The sequence below is a fragment of the Delphinapterus leucas genome, chromosome X, assembly GCF_059928025.1.
Source record: "Delphinapterus leucas isolate spDelLeu-1000000601 "Yukka" chromosome X, BTC_Dleu_Yukka2, whole genome shotgun sequence".
Taxonomy (NCBI): domain Eukaryota; kingdom Metazoa; phylum Chordata; class Mammalia; order Artiodactyla; family Monodontidae; genus Delphinapterus; species Delphinapterus leucas.
In genome coordinates, this window is record NC_143150.1 from 43,008,246 (window position 1) to 43,028,394 (window position 20,149).

General features: G+C 40.1%; 1 protein-coding gene across 2 annotated transcripts; it reads left to right on the forward strand.

The window, feature by feature from the left end:
• The first annotated feature begins 692 nt into the window (after positions 1–692).
• On the forward strand, positions 693–19,072 carry TMSB15C (thymosin beta 15C). Of its 2 annotated transcripts, none has more exons than XM_022563864.3 (3): positions 693–840; positions 17,589–17,701; positions 18,627–19,072. In XM_022563864.3, the coding sequence occupies exons 2-3, from the start codon at positions 17,602–17,604 to the stop codon at positions 18,662–18,664; spliced, it is 138 nt and encodes a 45-aa protein (XP_022419572.1). In that variant the 5' UTR covers positions 693–840; positions 17,589–17,601; the 3' UTR covers positions 18,665–19,072. The 2 variants fall into 2 exon arrangements, with proteins under 2 accessions (XP_022419572.1, XP_022419571.1); XM_022563863.2 differs by lacking the exon at positions 693–840 and adding an exon at positions 15,809–15,935.
• Positions 19,073–20,149: the final 1,077 nt, after the last annotated feature.

Below are 20,149 nucleotides of genomic sequence, written 5' to 3' on the forward strand. Positions count from 1 at the left end.
AAGCTACTTGGTACAGAAAGTTGAAAGAAAAAGAATAAAAATCCCTGTCTGAGCTCTATGTATTTTTGTCTAAATATAAACTACATCAGCTTCCTAACGCTCAAGGTGAAATAATGAGTAACTAATGTATTAAAACTATTATCATAAGTATATGGTTTATGAAGACTTAATTTTGCTTTTAACATTTAGTTTTAAACATTAAACAGCATAATTTAACAATGTGTTTGGGATAACTGCATATAGTGTAGTATATTAAAGTTAATAAAATAATGTTGTATAGGAGATAAAAAACATGATAACTCAGGAAAAAAGTGAAAAGCTTTCCTAAAAGAATAAGGTAAAAAATACTGTATTTCCCTATTCTGTTTACTCTCCAACTTCTCTGTTTCTTTCATACCATCTTCCTTTTCCTCAAATCTTCAACACCTCCCCCATCCTCAGTCCCAGTTCATGACCTTACTTTCTATTTCATTAGGAAAAGAGAAGCATTCAGAAGAGAACTGCCAGTTAAAAGAACATTTATAAAGCTATTGCCCATGTAATGACCATCCAAGACAAGAAATGCAACATCTTGATAACCCCCACCCCTAGTCCTCCTGCACTCCAGGCCCCTCACTGATGACCTTCCTCCACCCATCCTAGAGATAACTCCTATCCTGACTATTATGATATCATTTCTTTACTTTTCTTTATAGATTTATCTTCTTGTTACCGGAAGGGGGACACCTTCAAGGGCCTGAGAGTGGGCTCTTGTCTAACACTCAGAAATGAATTGTCCGAGGAGACACGTATACTGACAAAGCAAAAGACTTTACTGGGGAGGAGCACCTGGGCAGCAGGGTAAGGAAACACAGGAGAACTGCTCTGCCACATGGCTCGCAGTCTCAGGGTTTATGGTGGTGGGGTTAGTTTCCGGGTTGTCTTTGGCCTGTCATCTTGTCTGTGCCCATATTTAGTCTGACTCAGGGTCCATCCTGGTGGCGTGTGCATCTCTCAGCCAAGATGGATTCCAGCGTGAAGGTTTCTGGGAGGTTGGCAGAACATATTATGGGCTGGCATTTCCTCCTTCCTTTTGGCCCCTCCTGAATTCTTCTGGCTGGCTGTAGCTTGTCAGTTCTATGTTCCTTATCAGGACCTCCTGTTGTGAGATAACTCATGCAAGCAGTTATTATCCTGCCTGGCCAGGGAGGGCAGTTTCAGTCAACGGTTCCCTAACATTCCGTATCCCTAAACAGCACAGTTTTATTTTACAGATATTTGAACTCTATATACTTTATATACTTGGAATTGTGACTACTTCTTTCATATTATTTGTGAGATTCATCCATATTGTTGCAGGTAGTTGTAGTTATTTCATTTTTCTAAACTGTGATAAATTTACTTTAAAAAGATTTTTTTAAGAGAAGTTTTAGGTTCACAGCAAATTTGAGAGGAAGGTATGGGAGAATTCCCATACACGCCCTGCTGCCACAGGTACATAGCCTCACCAATTATCACCCTCCCACACCAGAGTGGTACATTTGTTACAACTGACAAATCTATATTGATACATCATTATCACCCAAAGTCCAGTTTACCTTAGGGTTCACTCTTAGGGCTGTATATTGTATGGGTTTGGACAAATGTATAATGACAGGTATCCACCATTATAGTATCATACAAAGTAGTTTCATTGCAGCCCCCAATCCTCTGTGCTCTGCCTATTCTGACCCCCGCCCAACCTCTGGCAACCACTGACCTTTTACTATCTCCATAGGTTTGCCTTTTCCAGAATGTCATATAGTTGGAATCATACAGTATGTAGCCTTTTCAGATTGGCTTCCTTCACTTAGTAATGTGCATTTAAGGTTGCTCCATGGCTTTTTGTGGCTCATTTCATTTTAGCACTGAATAATAATTCCATCATCAGGATTTATCAGTTTATTTATCCATTCATCTACCGAAGGACATCTGGATTGCTTCTAAGCTTTGGCAGTTATGAATAAAGCTGTTATAAACATCCGTGTGCAGGTTTTTATGTGGCCGTAAGTTTTAAACTCCTCTGGATAAATGTTAAGGAGCACAATTGCTGGATTGTATAGTAAGCATATGGTATAGTTTGGTAAGAAACTGCCAAACTGCCTTCCAAAGTGGCTATACCATTTTGCATTCCCATCAGCAATGAATGAGCATTCCTGCTGCTCCACATCCTTGCCAGCATTTGATGCTGTCAGTGTTATGAATTTTGGCCATTCAAGTATGTGTATAGTGGTATCTCACTGTTGTTTGGTTATTTCACTTTTATTTTTGTATGTACTATTGTGTGAATATACCATACCACAATTTATCCATGAAAACTTTTAGGGACATCCTGCTTGTTTCCAGTTTTTGACTGTTACAAAACAGTGCTACCATGAATATTCTTAGTAGTGTATATAACTACAGACGTCTCTACGATATTTACCTAAGAGTGGAATTGTTGGTTTATAGGGTATGGGGACTTTCAAAGTTACTGTATAATGCCTAAATTTTCCTAATGAATAACTTTTCCTAATGCTGTGTACCAATTTACACTTACTAGCAGTTCCCATTGCTCCACCTGCTGACAACATTTGTTATTATCAGACTTTTAAATTTTTGCCAACCTGGTGGGTGTAAAATGGCCTCTCATTTGATTTTAATGATTTTTCTTGTTCTTTTTTTTAACATTTTTATTGGCGTATAACTGCTTTACAATGTTGTGTTAGTTTCTGCTGTATAACAAAGTGAATCAGCTATATATATATACATATATCCCCATTATCCCCTCCCTCTTGCATCTCCCTCCCACCCTCCCTATCCCACCCCTCTAGGTGGTCACAAAGCACTGAGCTGATCTCCCTGTGCTATGCGGCTGCTTCCCACTAGCTACCTATTTTACATTTGGTAGTGTATATATGTCCATGCCACTCTCTCACTTCATCTCAGCTTACCCTTCCCCCTCCGTGTGTCCTCAAGTCCATTCTCCACGTCTGTGTCTTTATTCCTGTCCTGCCTGTATGTTCTTCAAAACCATTTTTTTCTAGATTCCATATATATGTGTTAGCATACAGTATTTGTTTTTCTCTTTCTGACTTACTTTGTATGACAGACACTAGGTCCATCCACCTCACTACAAATAACTCAATTTTGTTTCTTTTTATGACTGAATAATATTCCGTTGTATAGATGTGCCACATCTTCTTTATCCATTCATCTGTCTATGGACACTTAGGTTGCTTCCATGTCCTGGCTATTGTAAACAGTGCTGCAATGAACATTGTGGTACATGATTCTTTTTTTTTTTTAAAGATTTTTATTGGAGTATAATTGCTTTACAATCGTGTTAGTTTCTGCTTTATAACAAAATGAATCAGCTATACATATACATATATCCCCATATCTCCTCCCTCTCGCGTCTCCCTCCCACCCTCCCTATCCCACCCCTCTAGGTGGTCACAAAGCACCAAGCTGATCTCCCTGTGCTATGCGGCTGCTTCTCACTAGCTATCTATTTTACATTTGGTAGTATATATAAGTACATGCCACTCTCTCACTTCGTCCCAGATTACCCTTCCCCCTCCCTGTGTCCTCAAGTCCATTATTTATGTCTGCATCTTTATTCCTGTCCTGCCCCTAGGTTCTTCATAACCTGTTTTTTTTTAAGATTCCATATATATGTGTTAGCATACGGTATTTGTTTTTCTCTTTCTGACTTACTTCACTCTGTATGACAGTCTCTAGGTCCATCCACCTCACTAAAAATAACTCCGTTTCGTTTCTTTTTATGGCTGAGTAATATTCCATTATATATATATGTGCCTCATCTTCTTCATCCATTCATCTGTCAATGGACACTTAAGTTGCTTCCATGTCCTGGCTATTGTAAATAGAGCTGCAATGAACATTGTGGTACATGACTCTTTGAATTATGGTTTTCTCAGGGTATATGCCCAGTAGTGGGATTGCTGGGTTGTATGGTAGTTCTAATTTTAGTTTTTTAAGGAAACTCCATACTGTTCTCCATAGTGGCTGTATCAATTTACATTCCCACCAACAGTGCAAGAGGGTTCCCTTTTCTCCACACCCTCTCCAGCATTTATTGTTTGTAGATTTTTTGTTGATGGCCATTCTGACTGTTGTGAGGTGATACCTCATTGTAGTTTTGATTTGAATTTCTCTAACGATTAGTGATGTTGAGCATTCTTTCCTGTGTTTGTTGGCAATCTGTATATCTTCTTTGGAGAAATGTCTATTTAGGTCTTCTGCCCATTTTTGGATTGGGTTGTTTGTTTTATTGATACTGAGGTGCATGAGCTGCTTGTATATTTTGGAGATTAATCCTTTGTCAGGTGCTTCATTTGCAAATATTTTCTCCCATTCTGACAGTTGTCTTTTCATCTTGTTTATGGTTTCTTTTGCTGTGCAAAACCTTTTAAGTTTCATTAGGTCCCATTTGTTTATTTTTGTTTTTACTTCCATTTCTCTAGGAGGTGGGTCAAAAAGGGTCTTGCTGTGATATATATCATAGAGTGTTCTGCCTATGTTTTCCTCTAAGAGTTTTATAGTGTCTGGCCTTACATTTAGGTCTTTAATCCATTTTAAGTTTATTTGTGTGTATGGTGTTAGGAAGTGTTCTAATTTCATTCTTTTACATGTAGCTGTCCAGTTTTCCCAGCACCATTTGTTGAACAGGCTGTCCTCCATTGTATATTCTTGCCTCCTTTATCAAAGATAAGGTGACCCTATGTGTGTGGGTTTACCTCTGGGCTTTCTATCCTGTTTCATTGATCTATATTTCTGTTTTTGTGCCAGTACCATACTGTCTTGATTACTGTAGCTTTGTAGTGTAGTCTGAAGTCAGGGAGCCTGATTCCTCCAGCTCCATTTTTCTTTCTCAAGACTGCTTTGGCTATTTGGGGTCTTTTGTGTTTCCATACAAATTGTGAATTTTTTTGTTCTAGTTCTGTGAAAAATGCCATTGGCAGTTTGATAGGGATTGCATTTAATCGGTACATTGCTTTAGGTAGTATAGTCATTTTCACGTTGTTGATACTTCTAACCCAAGAAGATGGTACGTCTCTCCATCTGTGTGTATCATCTTTAATTTCTTTCATCGGTGTATTATAGTTTTCTGTATACAGGTCTTTTGTCTCCTTAGGTAGGTTTATTCCTAGGTATTTTGTTCTTTTTGTTGCAATGGTAAATGGGATTGTATCCTTAATTTCTCTTTCAGATTTTTTGTTGTCAGAAATAGGAATGCAAGAGATTTCTGTGCGTTAATTTTGTATCCTGGTACTTTACGAAATTCATTGAATAGCTCTAGTAGTTTTCTGGTGGCATCTTTAGGATTCTCTCTATATAGTATCATGTCATCTGCAAACAGTGACAGTTTTGCTTTTTCTTTTCCGATTTGGATTCCTTTTATTTCTTTTTCTTCTCGAGCATCTTTTCATAAGCCTATCAGACGTTAGGATTTATTATTTTTTGAAGCATTTATTCAATACATCTGCCAATTTTTTTCTATTGGGTAGTATGCCATTTAAAAATTAATTTGTAGGTGTTATTTATATATTCTAACTTTATTTCTTTGTCCTTTATATGTGTTGCATATATCTTTTCCCACTTTGTCTCTTATTTTTTGGTCATTTTCCTGATGGTTTCTTTCAACAAACAGAAGTCCTTAATTATACTATATTCAAAGTTATCAATCTTTTTTTCTTTATCCATAGTGCTTTTTGTGTCTTTTCAAAGAAATCCTTCCCTATCCCAACATCATGAGGATATTCTCCTTTATTAACATTTGAAATTTCTCTAATTTTGCCTTTTACACTTAGGACTTTAATATACTTGAAATTAATTTTTGTATGGAGTGTGAGAATTGACCTCCAATTTCATTATTTTTCCTTACAAATACCCAATTGCCCCATATCATTTGTTGAAAAATCTCTCCTTTCCCCACTCATTCATAATGCCAAGTCTGTCAAATATCAAGTGTTCATATATTCTTTGGAATATTTGTGGCCTCTCTGTTCTGTTCCACTTATCTATTTGTCTAATCTTGTGCCAATATGGCATTGCCTTAATTACTGTAACGTTGTAATGAGCCTTGCTATCTGATAGGGAAAGTCTTCGCACCTCATTTTTGTTCTGCAAGAGTTTCTTAACTGTTCTTATCAATATCTACCAAAATAGTTGCTGAGATTTTATTTTCTACAAAAATTATTGTTGAGATTTTAATTTGAGCAAAAGTAACTGTTGAGTTTTAATGTAAGCAAAAATAATGGTTAAGACTCTAATTTTAATGTTTCTCAAAGTTTCATAATATTTTTCATAGTGTCTAACATATCTTTTGTTGGATTTTTACTAATTGCTGAATTAAAAAAAAAATTGCTAACAGTAAAGAAGATTCTCAGGAATGGGATTTTAATATGTTTCTTATAGGTAATGCTCTTCTGTTTTGTTTTAAGCAAGAATATACATCTTGTGTTAATAAATCAGTTTATATGTGTTGCTCCCTCATATTGACATAGTCATTGTAATATAATATATATTGATTAATATAATATAGTATTATCTATAAAGATGCCAATCATTCATCAAGTTTTCAAAAAGTAAACATTTCACCTTAAACAAATTACTATGTTAATGGAGAAGAACTGTGGGATGGAGCACAGAAAAAGCTCAAGGTGTCTATATCCAACTGCTTACTTGACATTTCCACTGAGATATTTTGTAGGCATCCCAAAGTTAATATGTCAAAGATTGAACTTTCTATTTTCCCCTACCCACCTGAACCTAGTCTTCTCACTTCCAGTGGTATCATCATTTTTTGATACTTTCAACAGAAAGAGTCTTAACATATAGGAACCTTGACTCTTTCATTCACCACTGTATTTCCAGTGCCCAGAAGAGTGGCTTGCATATAGTGGGTACTCAGTAACTATTTCTAGAATGAATGAATGGTTCCTGTCCTGAAGAAATGTTTGATTAAAAATTATTCAATAATACACACAAAGTAGTATATGAAAAAAGCTGAGAGAATTCCCTGGCAGTCCAGTAGTTATGATTCTGTTCTCTCACTGCTGAGAGCCCAGGTTTGATCCCTGGTCTGGGAACTAAAATCGCACAAGCCGCGGAGTGCGGCCAAAAAAAAAAAGAAAATGCTGAAAGATTTCTGTCCTTTCTTTTCTATTATTAGACCCGCAGCCTTTGTTCAGCCCCTTTTTATTTTACACCTGAACAATTGCCACAACTCTTTTTTAACAGCTTCTAATGTGAACAGCTTATAGATAAAATCCAAATGGTTTAACATGACATTCAAGGTTCTCCATGATCTGACACCAGTTTACTGCTTCCACTATATTTTTTCCTACTTAAACATTATGAATCCCAATGTTCCAACCATACAAGACTACTGGGTATTCCCTGAGTGTGCCCTACACTTCCCTTTGTTCTTATTTTTCTCTCTTCACAGAATTCCATTCCTCCCATTTCTTCCCTCACCAAATGATACCCGTGTATTATAACACAATTCAAATGTCATTTCCTCTCTGCAGGCATCCCTGACTCTCCCAGGTAGAATCAGGTTTAACCTCTTTTCCACTTTCCGCTGGTACTTAGTAACCTTGATGTAGCACTTACAATCATAGAAGTCATACAATCATGTTAGACTTGGAAGTAATCTTGGTGATCATGTTCCAACTTCCTCATGCTATGGAGGGCCAGAGAGAAAATCCAGGTCTTTTAATTTGCCTTGCCTAATGATTATTTGTGTACACATTTTATATCCTTTACTTGACGGGTCACTGAAGGCAGAGGAAGGGTCTTATTCATCTTTGTGTTCTCCATGATATCTAATACAATCTATTACACATTGTGGATATACAATAAGTGTGTTTTGATTGACCTGAGAATTAATACCAGAGGGATGGATAAAATAGATTTACCATTCATAACAGTTAATGTATACTGAGTGCATACTCTGTACCAGGAACTATACCAAAGCTTTACAAGAATTATCTAATCTATCATACAATCCTGTGAGATAAGCACCATTACTAGTTTTCATTTGCCCAAGATCTCATAGTCAGTAAGTTATAGAGCCTGGGCCAGAATCCAAATTTATCTGATTCTAAATCTTCTGCTTTTAATCAGTGTGTTACAATGTAAAACAACAGGTGGGAACTCAAATATTATGAATTTGGGAAAGGGTTAACAGATAAGAAGCTAGTTCCTATCTCCTCGAGGACTAAACATCTGGGTTCAGAAAAATAGCTTGGGGCTAAATTGTGGATGACTTTGAATGCCAGGCATGGTATGAGAAGTCATCTCCCTTCCTCTGCTTTCCATCTGTACCAGTCCAGATGCTGATTACCTTGTGAGGCCCAACTCAAATACACCATATGGTACGAGAACTTCTATAATCCTCCAAATCACATTGAATTGCCCCTACTTCCATAGTACTTTGTTTATATCTCTGCTATCATGCATAATATAACTTTCTTAATGGTAATAGTCTGTGGATGTTTTGGTCTTCTTCACATTTTATAAACTCCTTGAGAGCAGGTACCCTGTTTTATTGATGGTTAAATGCCTCTCACTCCTTATTTAGCAACTGATACATAGTAGATGTTCAATAAATGTTAACTTAACTAAATATTTCATTGGAAAAATACAGACATGAATAAGACATGGTTTCTGCTCTCAAGAGAAGCCAACAGTCTGTTGAGGGAAAAATACATTATTCCATATGAATAGCTACACTAGTGATGTTTAAAAAGGATGTAGAATTCAACAACCAATTAGAAGATTCAGTAGAAAAAATAACCCATTCACAGTAGCCCCCAAATCTATAAGCCAGCTAAAAAGAGAGCTAACAAATATGAACAAGCCATTATGCATAAAAGTATAAAATTGTACTAAAGGACATTTAAAATATATCTGAAAGTGAAGAAATATACTTGTCAAGACCTGCACAGGGTCTGGGATTTTGCCTATATACAAGCTAAGACATTAGCCTGCCCTAGTTTCATGGATTCTGGCATAAGACATGAGACTCTTGGGTGAGAGACAAAGGACTTTATTATTGACAACAAAAGCAGTAACCAGAGCTTCATGTTGGTTTGCATCTCTTCCTAAAGCTCCCCCAAGTCCCACAAGGATGATGTAAAGGACTCATGATAGGTGGCTGCACACATAGTGGATTGCATTACAGGAGAGGAACAATGAGTTTGGAAGCTCCACTGCTTTTATGGAAAGTAGAAGCAAGCCTGTTCTTTGTCTGTGCGGAGATACTTCTTCATCCTTTATTGCAAACATGACCCTGAGAAATGGCTCAGATAAACAGTCTTCAGGGACTTGCATTTTTGGCATACTCAGCAAGAAAACTCAGGGATGTTCAGGGCCCATGGTGGATTGGGTCTCCCAACAATACTGCATTTATGCATGGGAAGACTTCATGTCAATAAGTTAGCAATTCATCTCAAATTAATCTATAAGTCCAATCAAAATATTAACAGGCCTATTTTTGTGGAACTTGACAATCGATTACAAAATTGGAAATGGCATATACAGGAAATTGATTTATGAAGGATGTGGCACTGCAAAAGAGTGGAGAAAGGATGGATAATTGATGGATAAAGGATGGTCTTGATCTGCGGGTTGGTTATATGGGTGTCTTCATTTTGTGAACATTCATCAAGATGCACACTTAAGATATGTCCACTTTTCTGTATGTATTTTATACTTAAGTAAAACCTTTTCAACACCTGCCTAATAGGATACTTTCCCACCAGTGGAGTTGCATGCTCACCAAAAGTTGTTCTTTCCTTAAACAGGTTTATTCCAGTTACACTTGTTGTAAACCAAATAGGAATGGTTTGTGAACCAAACCAACAAAATAGGATTGCAGAAAAAGTTTTGCAAAACATGTTACAGACAAATAATTAGAATATAGAATATGTAAAGCACCCATAAGAAGCAATATCAAGAGGACAAACAAAAGAAAAATGGGTAAAAGTTATCAAAAGGTAATTCACAGAAGAAGAAATGAGTTTGGCCAGAAAACCTATAAAAAGTGCTCATGTCATGAAATAATCTGGGAAAGGCAGATTCAAACACTAGGGAGATGCTCATCTTCACCTGTTAGATTGGTAAAAAGAAATTTTAAAATACTTATCTGCAAGAATGTGGGGAAATGGGGACTCTTCTATAGCTGATATGTGTGTAAATTGGTGCAATTACCATGACAAGCTATTTGCCAATGTCCAGTGAGGTTGAAGATGAACATACTCTGTCATTTAGCAATTCCACTTCTAGGAAACACATTTATAGAGTAATAGGAGGCTATAACAAGAATATTAATTGAAGCACTGTTTGTAATAGAAAAAAAGGAAGCAACCCAAATGTCCACAAGAATGGAAATGCATAAGGAAATTATTCATACAATGGAATATTATATACCAGTTAAAAAGGATGTACATATGTTATAGCATGAACATGGATGAATCTAGAAAGCATAATGGGTGAAAACATCAAGTTGTAGATGATTACACACAGTGTGATATAATTTACCATGAAGCAAAAATCATGAGAAAACAATTCACTTAACAAATCTTCATTTTGTGCACAATTCTAGGTACTTAGAATCAGGGAACAAAACAGAGATCTTGCCCTCATGGACTTTACATTTCAATGCGGGAAGACTGAAATAAAGCAATAAGCATAGCAAGTAAATAAGTTGTATAGTGTGTTAGAGAATGATGAAAGCAGAGCAGGGTAAGACAGATAGAATAGGGATGGGCAGGTTGCAGTATTAAATAGGATAGTTCAGATAGTCTTCATTGAAATGGTGAGATTTGAGCCTTGAAGGAGGTGAGAGAATTTAAATAAATGGATAACTTGGAAAAGAGCACTCCAAAAGCCCTATGGCAACAGTGAGCTTGGCTTTTCAGTGGAACTGTAAGGAGGCCACAGATGGGACAGAGTGAGGAAGAGAGCAGATGGGGAGGTTAGAGATATAATGGAGAGCCAGAAAATGTAGGGCTTTTGTAGGGACTTTGGTTCTCACTCTGAATGGAACTGGCTATCTTTTCAGGATTTTGAGCAGAGAAGTATAAGGATTTCATTTATATTTTAAAATGATCACTTAATTTTTTTGTGTAGGGAATAAACCATAGAGGATCAAGAATGAAAACAGAGAGATCTCTTAGAAGGCTATTTTAGTTATTCAGATGAGAGAAGATGGTGTATTAGACCTTATATGTAGCAATGGTGATGGTGAGAAATGATTGGATTTTGGGTACACTCTGAATTAGAACCAAAATGATTTCCTGATGGGTTGGATGTACAGTGGGAGAGAAAGGGAGGGATTGAAGATAATGTCAAGACTTTTGGCCTGAGCATATGGACTGATATAATTGCCATCAATTGAGATGGGGCTGGCTGTAGGAGGAGCAGGTTTGGGGGAAAATGATTAGGAATTTAATCTGGGACATTTTGAGTTTGAGATGTCTATTAGACATCTGAGTGGAGGTGCTGAGTAGGCAGCAATACAGATCTGGTCTGCAGACTTGAATTTAAGAGTTATCAGTATAGAAAGTGTTTTACAGCATAGGACTGGAAGAGATCACCAAGGGAGTGTAGATAGAAATGAGAAGAACAGGGACCAAGCCCGGGGGCACTCCCATTTTAAGAGGTCTGGGAGGAGAAGAGGAACCAGTAAAGGTCACTGAGAAGAAGCAGCCAGTGAGGTCAGAGGAAACCAGGAGAATGTGGGGTCCAGGAAGCCAACTGAAGACAGTGAACTGAGGAGGAGGGGCTCATCAGCTGTGCCAGTGCTGCTGGTAGGTCCAGTAAGGATTAAGAATTGACCATTGGATTGATCAATGTAGAAACTAGTCGTGACCTTGAGGATGGCAATTTCAGTGGAGTGGTGGAGGTGGACCCCTGATTGGAATGTGTTCAAATGAGAATAGGAAGGAGGAGAAAAATTGGAAACAGTGAATAGAGACAACTATCACAAAGGGGTGAAGGAGTAGTCCAAGTGGATATCTGAGGGAAGAATGTTCCTGACAGATGGAATGGACATTGAAAAAGGCCTAGGTAAGAGTGACTGTGACTTTTTTGAGGAACAGCAGAGAGACCATGGTTGTGGCAGAGTGAGTGAGGTGGAGAGCAGGCAGAGAGGGTAGGGGGCTATGGAAGGAAAGTTGTCTGGGGCTCCCTCTTGACACCATATTGATGTAGGTAGAAAGCTTAGGGGAATGTGGTCTTAGACCAAGAACTGGTTCAAATGATGCCTTCAAATAGTCATGTTCAAATATTGCACGTGGAGGTGTATATTACATACATCTGTAAAGAAAAATGTGCCTCAAAGGGCAGCAAAGAAATAGGTTGCTAGCAGTTGCAGAAGTGGAGTTAAGAGAATATATATATATATATATATATTCCATATATAATGATGAGAATGTATTTACGTGAAGATAAGAAATAACAGCATGATGGTATCCTGACAGAAACAACCTAGTAGAAAGCACAACATTGATGGTGGTGATAAAGGGGTGAGAGATGGTAGTGATATTGTTGAACTGGTGTGAGAGAAAGAGATCTAAAGACCTTCCTCAACTTATGATGGAGCTACATCTGGATAAACCCATTGTAAATTGAAAATATCATAAGTCAAAAATGCATTAAATACAACTAACCTACCCAACATCATAGCTTAGCCTAACCTGCCTGAAACGTGCTCAGAACACTTACATTGATTAGCCTACATTTGGGCAAAATCATCTAACACAAAACCTCTTTTATAATAAAATGTTGAATATCTCATGTAATTTACTGAATATTGTACTGAAAGTGAAAAACAGAATGGTTGAATGGGTACAGAATGATTGGAAGTATATCAGTATGAGTTGTTTACCCCATAATCGTGTGGCTGACTGGGAGCTGCAGCTCTCTGCTGCTGCCCAGCATCACAAGAGAGTATCATACCACATATTGATAGCTTGGGGAAAGTTCAAAAGTTTGTGGTTGTGTATTTTCCTCTAGCCAGGTTTAGCTGTGTGAGTTCAGGCTCCTTGAGGTGTATTTGGACTTAGCTAGAGTTATTATTTTGCCAGGGAAGCAAACAAAGTGAGAGAGGGGCAGGAGACTGGAGGGCATATGCCAATGAGTGATTATAAAGACTGAGCATGACATTTGAGCTAGGGAAGGAGGGGAGAGAAAACAATAAGGGACCGAGAGATGGTGAAATCTGGCAAAACCAATGGACTGGAGATTTTTGTGAGGTTAAAGGATAGTGGGGTCTGGGCTTCCCTGGTGGTGCAGTGGTTGAGAGTCCGCCTGCCAATGCAGGGGACACGGGTTTGTGCCCCGGTCCGGGGAGATCCCACATGCCGCAGAGCGGCTGGGCCCATGAGCCATGGCCGCTGAGCCTGCGTGTCCAGAGCCTGTGCTCCGCAACGGGAGAGGCCACAACAGTGAGAGGCCCACGTACCGCAAAAAAAAAAAAAATGATAGTGGGGTCTGGGTACCAAAGGGAATGAGCTGGAAAAAGAGGTGATGGTCATAAAGAGGGATGTTTGAAATTGAGATTATGCAGGGATTGCTGTAATTGCTGTGACAAGGCCTAGGGTATGGCCATGCAAATGAGTAGCTGAGTTGGGGTCAAGGTCGATGTCATGAAGGAGAAATGAAGGAGCCAGTGTATCAGAATGATCATTCTTGAGCTCACCAGGAATTAAGACAGGACTACTACCGTTGGGAATGACATAGTTCCAGGAGCTAAAATCTTTGAGAAATAAGGGAGAGGAGCACTGAGGTTTGGTAGGTGATGACAATGAAGTCTAGTTGGTGACACAAGCTGTCAAAAGCTGGAGGTTTTCAGGGATGTGGGAGAGGAATGCTCTAAAGGCAGCAGTGAGAAGCAAGGAAGACATTTACCAGAGCTTCAGGCCCTGTGGTACAATGGTGATGGGAGAGAAAAATCATCTACTTCTCTTGAGTGGGCTTCAGGGGACACAGAGTCCTCAGGGAAGAGCTTGGTTTCTGTTAAGGCAAGACAATGAAAGGCACATTCAGAGAAGAGGGTGGCGATATGGAGGAATTATTGAGGTTGCATTGTGTTTAAGCAGTAAGGAAGGGGTGTGAGAAGTGAGCTAAAGAGAGAATGTGGTCACAGCCTTATGGAAGTTAGAATGTGGGAGTTGAGGGGTATCACGGGGATATGGGGGTTCTTGTGGTGACTGACACAAGTGGGGTTGGACATTGATGAGATGAGTTCTGATGGATTTGAGGCAGATAGATTCAAGATAGACTTTGAAGTTTCAGCTAGGTGTGGGGAGGTGAGTGTCTGAGGCTTGCTGTCAACCCCAAGAGATATGGAAATTCAGTCTTACACCTGGAGCACTGGTCCACAGAACGCTCCATGTTGCTCCTGGAAACAGATCACATAAATCTGTAGTGAAAGAAAAATGGGCTAGAAACTACGTATCATATTCAGGATAGGAGTAACCCTAGGGAAGTGGGAGGGGAATGGAAATGGGGTGAAGGTCAAGGAAACCTCAATTTTTCTGTGATGTTTTTATTCCTTAAAAAAAGACAAAGTAAATATACCTAAATATAACAGCATCCAAATCTGAGTGGTGGAAACACTGGTGTTTGTTATATTTAATGCCTGGGACGTTGTAGCTACTCAATGAATGTTATTTGTTGAATGAGTGTGCCTTTCTGTATTAACAGTTCCTCCAATGAACATACAAAACTCTCAAGTTAGCACATCGTGCTACAAGAGCATAGAAAAGAAAATGGAGAGAAGTGGGGAAGGCCTAAGAAATGCTTGAGGAGAGAGTAATTGCTGATCTATGCAGATCTCTACCACCATACATGAGCCTTATGGAAAATATGGCATGCAAGCTAAAGACATAGTCCTATCTCCATTTTACCTTAATGCTCTAAGGTTCTGGGTGAGTATCCAGAAAATGACCTTGAATATTTAGTTCTTTCAAGTAACTACTGGAGTCTCCTTTTTGTCTCCCAACATAGACACTGGGTGGTGCTGCTGTCCAAAAATTCTGCTCTATCCTGGATTTATTACTTCAATCTAAAGACGGGTATTTATCTAAGTGTCTACTGTAGACCAAGCAAGGTGCTCGGGATTAGAGATATACAGATGAATAGCCTCAGCAGATTCTCCTCTGATTACACTGCTACCATGTTCAGTGGCTGAAAAATTAGAAAATGTGACTTTTACATAGGAGCGTACCACTGTCACAGAAATGCCCCGTTGTGGGAGTGAATGATCCTGAACTACCCACCCTTTCCATGAGCACCCCTCCTCCAACACCCGGCCAAGGATCAGAACAGACATTGAGCATCACTCGTTGTCACCGCATACTTAGGGTCCTTTGAATATAAAAAGCCAAGAGTACCTGATTATGGCTCCTTCAGCTTGGATCTCGGAGTTTTGGACGTTCAAAGCTAACTGGGTAAAATATGTCTGCTTATTGTAGAGGCCCCTATTATCGTGGAGGAGTGAGCATACTTGGGAGGAAGGGAAGTGGACACTCAGGATGAAAGTAGTGGGAGAAGCAGGGCAGGTAGGCCAGCCACTGATCCCTTGGGCAATCAGTGGGCTTGGATGGGGTCTGGATAGGCGGATCTGGTATGACGTTATCAACACCCAGTTGCGAGGGTGAGGTCCTGAGTTGAGAGGAGACAGTAGACTGAGGTCAGCAAGTCTAAATAGGTGGGAGGGGCGAGGAGGCGGGTCTAGGATCCCTTGGTCAATCGGAGAGGACTGGGGAGGGGTCTGGGGGCGGAGTCTGTCACGCAGTTTATAACTGCGGGGTTCCGCATGGGAAGGCTAACCTCGTCCTGTGTACCAAGCGGTCTCAGTTCAGCGGTCTACCTTTCACTGGTCTTCAAGCCTTCGGGTGAGGACGTGCGGCCCCACCAGAGCCAGAGGACTGTGGGGACAGGAGGGCGTGGCGGCCGCGGGGCTGGCGTATGGGGCCTGCTGGTATTGGAGGGGCGGGGGTTGGGATGGGCGATTAGTATCTGCGCCTGCTGGCGAGTCCGCGCCTTTGTTTTCGCAGCGCCGCCTTCTGCGCGCGATGCGGAATCCTCCCTGGGTCTGTCCCTGGAAGGTCCGAGGGGGGAGCCCCCAGAGCGGCCAGTCCGCTGTGGCTGCAAGTCCGAGGCTGAAGGGATGAGGAGTGTGGGGCTCGGAATGGGCCCTCTGGGGCTGGCCCTTCGCTCTCCCCCCTCCCGTGGCTGTTAGGTTGGACTGGGCTCCCGACAATGATGATATTTATTTTGAAATGTAAGCAGATTGCTGCTAACAAACTGGTCTATGCACCCAGCCCTGTTATTAGTATTTGAAGTCCCTGTTTCCCCCCTCTGGAGATTGGCGGCTGATCGCTTGTCAAAGGAAGGTCTTAGGGTGACCTCGACGGAAGGGAGGCATTCTGGGGACGTCTGGCTGCTTGGGGGCCTCTCAGTGCTAGTCTGGGCACTAGACGTGTCTTACCCCACCAGGGTGGGGCCAGGCACACGCAGGAGAGCTCTGCTTTCCGGGCTCAGGGGTCTCCTATTGTCTCTTCTGGACAAACCCGGAATGACCACATGGCACCTCATCTCCTAGCTTCATCTACTACCCTCTCCTCTTGAGGGGAAAATATGGTGAAATAGAAATGATCTCTAGTTTATCCCATTCTGCTGAAGTTCTTGGCTTGATCATAATTAGCTGTGCCGTCTTACAGCGTTTACAAACTAGTGCCATAAGGAGTTATTGTGAGACATGTAATTAGTTATGACTGGATTTAATCCCTCCTCTTATTGTAGCCCCTTAATCTACTGTCTTTGGGCAGATAAAATGGAAAGAAACTAGTCCAATTTGTGCTACCCCTTTTTGTGTGCTGCTCCCTAACCCCCAAGAAAAATGCCGCCCTCTCATAGTAATTGAATACAAAGTGAACGTGCTCAAATAGTGCTATCTCCTTACAAATTCATTAGCTGGTTAAACCCAGTCCTTATTTTTTCTTCTATCCCTATCTGCTCATGTGTTTCTATCACCTCCATTTTACTTTTGCTGTGATTTTAAAAGTCAGACATATTGGCTCCCGGTTTCTAGAACATCTTGGTTTCTAGTGCATCCTGATCCAATGGCATTTACTGTCTATCAAAAATGGGGTAATGGGCTTCCCTGGTGGCGCAGTGGTTGAGAGTCCGCCTGCCGATGCAGGGGACACGGGTTCGTGCCGCAGTCCGGGAGGATCCCACATGCCGCGGAGCAGCTGGGCCCGTGAGCCATGGCCGCTGAGCCTGCATGCCTGGAGCCTGTACTCCGCAACGGGAGAGGCCACAGCAATGAGAGGCCCGCATACCGCAAAAAAAAAAAAAAAATGGCGTAATGATGTGGGGTAATAAAAGTATTCTATGACTTTTCTAAGATCTGTTGCTGTTTTCCTGTTGAAAATCAGCAGGTAAAATACACATTGATATTAAATGTGAGAATTTTGGCTGTTACTCCTTAGTGTGATAATAGTTCTACCAGATAAGTTTTTTTTATGGTTTTTTTTTTTTAGTCTTTTAGTCAAGATGAGTGATAAGCCAGACTTGTCTGAAGTGGAGAAGTTTGACAAGTCAAAACTGAAGAAAACTAACACTAAAGAAAAAAACACTCTTCCCTCAAAGGAAAGTAAGTCATGGGGACTTTCTGAGACAAACAATGGTGAAAACTAATAGGTTCAGTAAATAAACTCTTCTAGTAAATTTTACCACAAAGGAAGCAATAAACAGAGTATGAATTATTTAATGTATAACATTAAAAAATATCAAATAATTGCCTTTTTTACTTTGCTTATATAAGTAGTTCTCACAAAATAGGCCCCAGTAGTAATGGGGGAATTTTAAAAAGCTGGTTTTTGGTGGAAAAATACTAAAACCCACATTGAAACCAATCTTGGGATATTGGACATAGCATTAGAAACATCTTAGTTTTGTCCGATTTTTGTTATTTGGCATTTTTTTGCATCTAGCTATTTGGGTCTTTGATCCCATCCCTAATGAGCCATGCAAACTGTGGTTTTGGCCTTCTCTACCTGATGACAAGATGAGGTGAGCTAATCAGTTTAGTTATAGGGTATACTCAAGTCTCCCAGGGTTCAAGGGATCAATTTTGCCCTCCCCACTTACAGCCTGCAGGAGAAACCCCAAGCCAAGGGAAACGTTTTGTCATGTAGCATTATTTGAAAGTTCCAAAGTTAGTCAAAATTGTCTGAAATGGCATAACTTCCTAATTGTATAGTGATAGATAAATCTGAAGAAAGTGCTTCACATGTCCCCCAGTCTCAGAGTGATCCATGGTAAAAATGGCAACAGCATAAATCTACCTCTCAAATGGGGAAAAAGAAACACACAGTTGAGTCTAACAAATGTTCAGCTCATTAATTTGCACACACACATACCTGACTAAGGATTTGTGTGTAGTGCCTTGGCATTCTAAACTTAAAGAAGGTATGGCAGCCTCCAATGACTTGGCAAAGAATTCTTTTGGAAGAAACTGAACTTAATCTTAGGTAAATACCCTCTTAATGATTTCTTTGTGTTTATTTTCTCCCCAGCTATCCAGCAGGAGAAAGAGTGTGGTCAAACATCGTAAAATGGGGATCTCCTTGCAAGAGCAAATTTCGACATTGCTTGAGTGTCTTGTTTTTGGTAAAACTTTGTAGAGATTTTAGGCATCTTCTGATGTCTTCTCACCCATAATCCCTGGCTAAGAGGTCAGGGGTAGCCTACGTTCCCTGACATTCATTTTAAAACTTCTATTGGTGCATAAATTCCAGTTGGCAGATGCTGTCAATAATCTAACCGTTGATGACCTTTGTGCTTGTAGTCTTTGCACCCCCTACCGGATAAGCCACTTTTAACTTTCTACAATGGTTCCCTCTATTGCTTTATAATCTTCATGAAGTTGCATGCTTTTGCATCTTCTCACAGTTTATTTTCATTTGTAATGGAGCAATAAAATAATAAATATAATCAGTATGTTTATAATAGGCTCCTGTGGTTCATTCCTGGTGGTCTTCTAAGGAATGGAAGTACACAAGGGTACTTTTCAGCCAAAAAAATGGGTGCAGGAAAGCTGCTTCAGCAGATTTGGCACATGGGAAAGGCCCTCCTCTGTCTGATCTGGACAGAGGAGGGCCTTTGGGGATTGTGTGGCTGAACCATACTGACTCCATTTTGTCAGCTCCATCTTAGTCCACACAGTCCTAACTCCTCCCCTTTCCACATGACTGAGCTTTAGCCTAATTTACAAGGAGTGAGTCCAAGCCAGATGAGTTCCCTATCAACTTTTACCCTTTCCTTCATCTGATATGAAACCTGGAAGAGTGCCTTTTGCTGACATAGATGGTTAATGGTCATGAGACCCCTGAGGAGAGGAAAAAACTCCTAGTTGGTGCAGATGTGCTTCTCTCTTGGTAGTCAGATTCTACTTTAGTTTTGGCCCCTTTAAATTCCCCTGTACCCTTTTTGGCAGTGCAGTGTGCAGTGCAGCTGTGAATGCTTCTGGATTATCTGTCTGCCCTATCTATCATGCCTGTATGTAAGTTACCCACAGGAAACTTCATAATTGCACTTTATGGAGCTGCTCGCTTCATTTTTCAGTCTCAAAGTTCCTTCTCAGTTTGCAGGATATTATTCAGTATGTCTGCCTCCCAACAGGGATGCTAAGTGCTTTTTCCTTAGAGTTGGAATCATAGAGATAGAGAAACTTGGGAGAAGTCACGTGGACTAACTCCGTTATCTTAGAAATGAGGAAATTAAAACACAGGGTCTGATTTAATCTTCTAAAGTGTATAAGGGCTGGAATTTTAGCTGGACTCTTCTTGCTTTTTGGAAAGTGCTTTTCAACTAAAGTTAGGGGTCACCCAAGGTTGGGGTTGGATGGGGAAGGGGGCAAGAGACACTTGCTAACCCATACTGTGCTAAGCACATCACATCTTCTATCGAGCATAAACTCAGACGTCTGATAACCTCTAATGACCTACAGTACTGAACCTCTGGTTTCATTCTTGTCCTGAACAGAATTCACTGACTTATGAACCAAGTATTTTTGGTGTTTGTGGTGAGCATAAGTGCT

Excerpts from the sequence above, each read along its gene's own strand:
- TMSB15C (XM_022563864.3), top strand. The coding sequence starts at position 17,602 with ATGAGTGATAAGCCAGACTTGTCTGAAGTGGAGAAGTTTGACAAGTCA. Across the intron at positions 17,702-18,626 it reads CACTCTTCCCTCAAAGGAAA|CTATCCAGCAGGAGAAAGAG; the intron begins GTAAGTCATGGG and ends TTTTCTCCCCAG.